An 8,859-nucleotide genomic window follows, 5' to 3' on the forward strand; every position below is an offset into this window, starting at 1 on the left:
TGTTTTCATGCTACTACAATTCTGGGCCCAGATGGAAACATAAGGCTTTCAGATTGTTTTTCTTTTTAAGACAAATCATTGCAGCCAGGGATCTCTGACTCCCAACTAGGCTAGTTCATCCTTCATCATCATCATCCTCATTCTCATCATCATCATCCTCACCACTAGCAGCATCACTAGAACCAGAATAAGTGATTATCATACCTTCCCTGTTATCAAATTATGACCCATAATTTCATGACTTTTAATTAGTTCATGATAGTAATATTATCTGTGATACTTTTACGCTACTGCTATAATAATAATAATAATAATAATAATACTACATAAAGGTCAAAGGTGAAGGGGCGTTTATTTTACCCACGTGACACCAACACATGTGTCCTTCGTCCTCCCAGAAATACTTCCTTATTCCTGCAGACGTTCCACACGTTTTTCAGAAATTAAAGGTAGCTCGTTTTTCAAACAAAGTGACAATGCCAAAAGCCAAAAAGAAAAGTAAAAGAAACACGTTTGATTACAGTAAAGACAGAAAGAAACTGAAAAAGCAGTTTAAGAAAAGGGAAGCCCCGAGAATTGAGTGGTAAGTCGAATACTGATTATGAAAAACAGTCGATGCTAGCAATGCTAACTCCATGTTCTAGCGAGCTGTGATGCTGACGTTATGTTTTGTCGGTGTGGTTGAACTAGCTAGCCAGCTAACTTTACTATAACATGTTATCTGGTCTATTCCCTTGTTTGTTATCAATGGTTGTCAAGCTGGTGAAATAACATAAGCTAGCTTGCTAACGTTAGCTACTTGCTTTGTGCCAGGGCAGGGCGTCGTTTGGCTGAACATATTTGATTCGTAACATGAATTGTTTGGCCTAGTGACTGGCAGCGGTCGGCTTCAATATACTTTATTAACTCACCAAAGTAAACATATTGGTAGAGACAGTACTGAATACCATTTGTCTGTATACGCAAGGTGGCGACTTTTCTGAGCAAGTTGTAACCGCCAGACTAGTTCTGGTAGAATTGATATTTTACCCTTATTTTACCAGGTAAGTTTATTTTCAAGTTTTAATGTCACATGCACAAGTACAGTGAAATGCCTTTCTTGCAAACTCAAAATCCAACAATGCAATAGTCAATAACAATGTATTACTATATTTTTTCCAACAATTGTTTACAGACAGATTATTTCACTTATAATTCACTGTATCATAATTCCAGTGGGTCAGAAGTTTACATACACTAAGTTGACTGTGCCTTTAAACAGCTTGGAAAATTCCAGAAAATGATGTCATGGCTTTAGAAGCGTCTGATAGGCTAATTGATATTTGAGGTGTACCTGTGGATGTATTTCAAGGCCTACCTTCAAACGCAGTGCAAAGAGCTTGACATCATGGGAAAATCAAAAGAAATCAGCCAAGACATCAGAACAAAAATTGTAGACCTCCACAAGTCTGGTTCATCCTTGGGAGCAATTTCCAAACGCCTGAAGGTACCACGTTCATCTGTACAAACAATAGCACGCAAGTATAAACACCATGGGACCACGCAACCGTCATACCGCTCAGGAAGGAGATGCGTTCTGTCTCCTAGAGATGAACGTACTTTGGTGCGAAAAGTGCAAATCAATCCCAGAACAACAGCAAAGGACCTTGTGAAGATGCTGGAGGAAACGGGTACAAAAGTATCTATTTCCACAGTAAAACAAGTCATATATCAACATAACCTGAAAGGCCGCTCAGCAAGGAAGAAGCCACTGCTCCAAAACCGCCATAAAAAAGCCAGACTACGGTTTGCAACTGCACATGGGGACAAAGATTGTACTTTCTGGAGAAGTGTCCTCTGGTCTGATGAAACAAAAATAGAACTGTTTGGCCATAATGACCATCGTTATGTTTGGAGGAAAAAAGGGAATGCTTGCAAGCCGAAGAACACCATCCCAATCGTGAAGCACGGGGGTGGCAGCATTATGCTGTGGGGGTGCTTTGCTGCTGTAGGGCCTGGTGCACTTCACAAAATAGATGAAAATTATGTGGAAATATTGAAGCAACATCTCAAGACATCAGTCAGGAAGTTAAAGCTTGGTCGCAAATGGGTCTTCCAAATGGGCAATGACCACAAGCATACTTGCAAAATGGCTTAAGGACAACAAAGTCAAGGTATTGGAGTGGCCATCACAAAGCCCTGACTTCACTCCTGAGTGGCGCAGTGGTCTAAGGCACTGCATCGCAGTGCTAACTGTGCCACTAGAGATCCTGGTTCGAATCCAGGCTCTGTCGCAGCCGGCCGCGACCGGGAGACTCATGGGCGGCGCACAATTGGCCCAGCGTCGTCCAGGGTAGGGGAGGGAATGGCCGGCAGGGATGTAGCTCAGTTGATAGAGCATGGCGTTTGCAATGCCAGGGTTGTGGGTTCGATTCCCACGGGGGGCCAGTATAAAAAAAAAAAATGTATTCACGAACTGTAAGTCGCTCTGGATAAGAGTGTCTGCTAAATGACTAAAATGTAAATGTAAAAATCCTATAGAAAATGTGTGGGCATAACTGAAAAAGCGTGTGCGAGCAAGGAGGCCTACAAACCTGACTCAGTTACACCAGCTCTGTCAGGAGGAATGGGCAAAAATTCACCAAACTTATTGTGGGAAGCTTGTGGAAGGCACCCTGAAATATTTGACCCAAGTTAAACAATTTAAAGACAATGCTACCAAACACTAATTGACTGTATGTAAACTTCTGACCCACTGGGAATGTGATGAAAGAAATAAAAGCTTAAATAAATCATACTCTCTACTATTATTCTGACATTTCACATTCTTAAAATAAAGTGGTGATCCTAACTGACCTAAGACAGGGAATTTGTACTAGTATTAATTGTCAGGAATTGTGAAAATCTTTAAATGTATTTGGCTAAGGTGTATGTAAACCTCCGACTTCAACTGTATATACTGTATTCTATACTATTCTACTGTATCTTAATCCATGCCGCTCTGACATCGCTCGTCCATATATGTATATATTCTTAATAAATTCCTTACTTAGATTTGTGTGTATTGGGCATATGTTGTGAAATTGAGTTTAAATGTATTTGGCTAAGGTGTATGTAAACCTCCGACTTCAACTGTATATACAGGAAATATTCTAAGTCAGATCCAATACCATATTTACATGTGCAGGGATACTGGAGTGATGGAGGTGGATATGTATAAGGGTAAGGGGACTAGGCAACAGGATATACGATAAACAGAGTAGCAGCAGCTTGTATGTGAGTGGTATGTAGTCAGTATAAATGTATGTGCATATTGTGTGTGTGTTGGAGTGACTGTGTGTGTAGGGCCCTGTGAGTGTGCATAGAGACAGTGGAAACATCTAGTGGAAAGCCTTCCCAGAAGAGTGGATGCTGTTAGCAGGAAAGGGGGGACCAACTCCATATTAATGCCCATGATTTTGGATTGAGATGTTCGACAAGCAGGTGTCCACATAAGTTTGGTCATGTAGTGTAGCTTGCATTGCAGAGTAGCTAGCTAAAAGCTAGGCTATGTTGAAGATACCATTGTAGCTAGCGACCTCCACCTAATAATTATCATCAAAAACAAACATCATTACCATCACAATGAACTTAAACGGGAGGCAAGTCATAGTATAATTGGCTTAACAGCCAATGTGTATTATTTAACATTACATTACTATTATATTAATGATAATTGTTTACAAGGTGCTAGCTATCCCATGACGCCATCACCGATTTATAGTGCAGATCCGACACGTGTGTGGACCAAAGCATGTCTGGCGCTAAACAAAGTGCTCATGGCATACATAATACATCACAAGACATACAATACCCACTTATCAGAAATTTATGATCTATCATGAGTAAATGGCTATAGTTGTGTAACTAATTGTTTATTTCAAGTCATCAGATCCGAAATGCCTGGAGTGACAAGAAGTCTGTGGCAAGGAACTTGCGAGACATGGGTCTGGCATTTGACCCTAACCGTGCCCTCCCAATTAAGACACAGACCGTGAGTATATCCTGTCCATCATGGTGATATACTATACATTCACAAGTTATGGCCTAATCTCTTAGAGTGAATTGTGATGTATAATTGACATGTCTGCAGTTTGCTGCTGTGGAGAAAACTGAAGAAGCTCCCACCCTCAAATTTGTAAGGAAGCCATACGTTCTCAATGGTAAGGAACCATTAATAATTTATTGTTACACAAATCAACATGTGTTTTTTGTGTTATTTACATATACAACGCTTCACCTATTAGATTTTATTAGAAGATCTGTTCACGTAGACTCATGCATGACGACTTGTTTTCAACAGAACTTGTGGCAGAGGCGAATCTCCCAGAGAAAGACACAAAGACCTTATCCACAGACTTGATCGAGTACGTGCAGTACATGGTCAGGGAACACAGCGAGAACTACAAGGTAAGTACAGCTGATGAGGAATTTCACCTCACCTAACTTGATAATCTCTGTACAGTAGTATTTCACAAAGGATGGGCTGGTATTCCTGTAGTTGCAGTTTATTGCAGCGGAGTCACTGACCACCTTCTGGAGACACTTGAAACCCTACCTCTTTAAGGAATACCTGGAATAGTAATCCTTCTACCCCCCTTTACTACCACTGTCTTTTGTCTAAACTAACACCTGACTTATTTCACCTGCTAGCACTGACTTGTTCAAAGAAATGTACTTATTATGATCGAGATGTAGTTGTCCCTGATTGCACTGACTTTGCTCACAGCTGCTTGTTTGAAGAAGTGTACTTACTGTGATCAAGATGTGGTTGTCCCACTGGCTATCCTAAATTGAATGCACCAATTTGTAAGTCGCTCTGGATAAGAGCGTCTGCTAAATGACTTAAATGTAATGTAAAATGTATTGCCTTTGGGTCATGGCAATAAGTACTGTATGTTCTTATGGGTATTGAGACCACATTTGTTTTATCCCAACCTAATTTCTGCTTCTGTAGGCTATGGCCAGAGATGAGAAGAACTATTACCAGGACACGCCCTCACAGATCAGGAGGAAAGTGGACCAGTATAAACGCTGCCATCAAGAGGAATACAACACCTTCGTGGAGTCTCTCAAAGGTGGGAAACCTGTTTCCACATAACTGGGCCTGTCTGTGGTGGTCAAAGACTTTCAGTGTAGAGAGGGAGATTATTCCTCTCCATCAGTGGAGGCAGTCTGGGAGCGCTGACTCACAATTATTCTGTTTCTTTGATGGACAGTAGAGGGAGTCATGGTGCACTCAGCAACTCTCCTTCAATCAGAATGGATGGTAAATTGGGATTTTAGGAACTGTAAACATTTTAGAAAAAGACCAGACACATTTTCAACATGCATAAAATCAAACACTTTATTATATTTGTTCATACTTCCCGTATGTATCCCAAAAATAGTTACACAAATTCCATACAGTAAGAACATTTAAGACTGCTTTTGTAATGAAGTGAACATGTATATTTGTAAGGGGAAATTCCACGGTAAGAGTGATGGTGAGACTAAGATTTTTCACTTTAAAGTGCATGCCAAACAAAAACCAATGATTGCAAAGTTAAACAAACCATACAACTGGAAATTGTTAGATACTTAGGGATTTGGGCAATGAGGCCTGTTATATACTTCCCCAGAGACGGATGAACTTGTAGATACCATTTTTATGTATCTGCGTGCGGTTTAAAGGAAGTTGCTAACTAACGCAATTGCTAACTAGCGTATCTGCGATACCCACAGACTTCCATTAATTGCGCTAACCCTAGTTAGCATTGGCTTGTGAAACTACCTCTAACTTTCTTCATGCTGGACACAGAGACATAAAAATGGTATCCACGAGTTCATCTGACTCTGGGGAAGTATATAACGGGCCTCATCGCCCAAATCCCGAAGTATCTCTAACAATTTCCTCTGGAAATTTTACAAAAACACATTTATTTGAAGAACAGTGCAGATGCAAAGTTTGGTAACAGAATGATGGAACAAGCTGTAATTCTGTTACCAAACTTTGCATCTGTACTGTTCTTCAAGTAAATGTGTTTTTGTAAAATTTTCTGTGCAAATTGTTAAAAGTAGTCCTTGTGCATAGAGTTGCATGGTTTAACTTTGCAGTCATAGTTTTTTGTTTTGCATGCATTTTAAGGTGGAAAATCTTAGTATCGGCATCACTTTGATACCGTGGAATTTCCCTAAGCCTTTATCAATACATTTCCTTTTTTGGATAACAAATAAGATGTATAAACATTTGTCAAGCTTGTGCAAAGGGTTGTAATATGTCACTGCAAAAATAAAACAAGAAATATAAGACATCTGAGTGCGTTAAACCCTTAAAGCAGCATATAAGTATTACAACTGAACACAAAACAAATATGTAAAACATGCTCTAGAGGATTATCAAGAAACGATGGCGATATCAAGGTGTAGGGATGGCACGGTTATTGGAATATCAGAACAGAATACATTTTTGAAGAAGGAAAAAGTGTGACATTGTTACACAAGGATATACCATGACATTTGAAATTCTTACTTGAATAAAACTAAACTTCTGAATGCAGTTTGACAGTGCTACTGCTGCTTCAAACATCTTGTGTCTTTGACAGAACATTGTAGCCTATAGTTTGTTGTGCACTGTAAATGTAGCTTACAGTTCTTAAGACGCACAAAGTAATTGTTTTATTTTCAAGCTCATTTTCTCTCTCATGTTGCATTATATTTTCATAGCGCATTTAGCCTTCCAGTCAGCCCTGACATCTGTAGCCTATGCTTTTCCCCCCACTTCAAATAGTGATAACAGGTATGCACCTCCTTGAAGTTCCACAAGGCCTGACACAGATCAATGCAAAACACTCACCAGAAAACCTTTTTGAAACAATCTATTCTATCATGGTGAACATCAGACTTCTTTCACTGTTGCTGAATGTTAGCCAAAACTACTGGAGAATAGCAGCCAAAAAACAACGGAGCACTATCAGCTGTTGTGGTACCGGCATTTGCTTAATTCTGATTGGTCCAGAGATTCAAGAGCAACTTTTTTGGGCGAGGGGAATTTTGACAGTCCGGATATCTGGAAAAAAATGCATGATTATACAAATAGTGAAATAATGTCATATGCCCATCCCTATCAAGGAGGGGTTTGTCCTCATCTTACGATATGTTTGTTTATGTGCACATCAGGGTTGAATACACTAGATTTACTGTATCTCATTAAACAATGTTTTCAACAAATGGGAAATGTCTCCAATAAATCTAACACTTGGTACATTGGATATATTTGGTGAGATGTTAGACATGATATTTGATTAGGTTGACCAATAACCCTGAGCATTGCAGTTAAGAACCTTTTTAAAATTGAATGTTTTATCAAGACAGTCAGGAAACTGCATTCAGATGTCTTGAGTTTGCCTGTAGTGAAAACACCAACACATTAGCTGACCTATTTCAGTATGCTAGTCCTCTGTGTTCTCATCAATTATTTACAATCTCATTTCGGGGAGCAACCAAGTGCTTAATTGATGACTATTAAAGCGTCTGGAATGCCTCACTGAGTACATACAGTAATGTAATAGTGGCAATAGTATCTGCTAAACTGTTTGGACAGGGCAGGTTGTTGTGTTCAAACTAACCTACATTGGCATGGAGTTGGGAAAAAACAAGTCTACAAAGTCAATAATTCTATATGCTAGATAATGACTGCTCAGCAAAACAGCTTCCTGTTTGAGCACAACTTTGTCCTATAGTACAAAACGTCAAAACAAGCTTATATAAGCCTACCTATAGATTTGTTTCCCCCTTAGTTGTTTTTGTATTGATTTGTTTGGTCAGAGATGGCTGCAAGGAAAATGGTCCTCTGTTTTTTCCCACTGGGTCCTTAAATGGCCTGATTTCTTTAAATCGTAGGTAAAGTTATAATTTTAACAACCACATTTCAGTTTAACAGTCAAACAAAACACCAGGAGGTGCCACTGCAGTAGAAACATGGCATTATAATTCATACATGCTTTAGGAATGACTGGTCATTGATCGGAAGGTTGAAGATAAGATTGAAAGGTATGTTTTGAATAAAAGCTGGCTACTAAACAACTGCCTCCTATAAGTGAAAACATGCAACTATTACAAAATTCCAACGTAGAGCATGAATTTCTCAAAGGAAAAAAGTCATCTTAAAAACTGCACTCAGTTTACACCTATTAACATTAATCTTACATCAATTTACATGGACTTAACTACAATAAAACTTAACACTCAATAAAATGTCTCCTTTAAAGATAATAAAATGCCATGATGTCATTATTGACTGCATTGACCCTAGCTGACACATGACATTCCCACAATGAGGAGCATTGAAGCTGTATTGTATTGACACTTATGCTACAATACAAATGTAACAAGCTTCATGCTTGGTAGCTAGATGCATGATCTACACTGAGTATACAAAACATTAGGAACACCTGCTTTTTCCATGACAGACTGACCAGGTGAAAGCTAGGATCCCTTATTGATGTCACTTGTTAAATCCACTTCAATCAATGTAGATGAAGGGGAGGAGACAGGTTAAAGAATGATTTTTAAGGCATGAGACAATTGAGACATGGATTGTGTGTGTGCCATTCAGAGGATGAATACGCAAGACACTATTTAAGTGCCTTTTGAATGGGGTGTAGTAGTAGGTGCCAGGCACACTGGTTTGAGTGTGAAGAACTGCAACACTGCTGGGTTTTTCACGCTCAACAGTTTGCCATGTATCAAGAATTGTCCACCACCCAAAGGTCATCCATCCAACTTGACAACACGGGCCAGCATCCCTGTGGAACGCTTTCGACACCTTGTAGAGTCCATGCCCCGATGAATTGAGGCTGT

General features: G+C 39.4%; 1 protein-coding gene across 1 annotated transcript; it reads left to right on the forward strand.

Moving 5' to 3' along the window:
• The first annotated feature begins 393 nt into the window (after positions 1-393).
• Positions 394-5,994, forward strand: LOC121579411 (nucleolar protein 16-like). The gene is made up of 5 exons (XM_041893989.1): positions 394-583; positions 3,904-4,012; positions 4,112-4,181; positions 4,322-4,428; positions 4,976-5,994. Exons 1-5 carry the CDS (start codon positions 477-479, stop codon positions 5,117-5,119), a joined length of 537 nt encoding a protein of 178 aa, XP_041749923.1. The 5' UTR covers positions 394-476; the 3' UTR covers positions 5,120-5,994.
• Positions 5,995-8,859: the final 2,865 nt, after the last annotated feature.

This window comes from Coregonus clupeaformis, chromosome 13, assembly GCF_020615455.1.
Source record: "Coregonus clupeaformis isolate EN_2021a chromosome 13, ASM2061545v1, whole genome shotgun sequence".
NCBI lineage: Eukaryota > Metazoa > Chordata > Actinopteri > Salmoniformes > Salmonidae > Coregonus > Coregonus clupeaformis.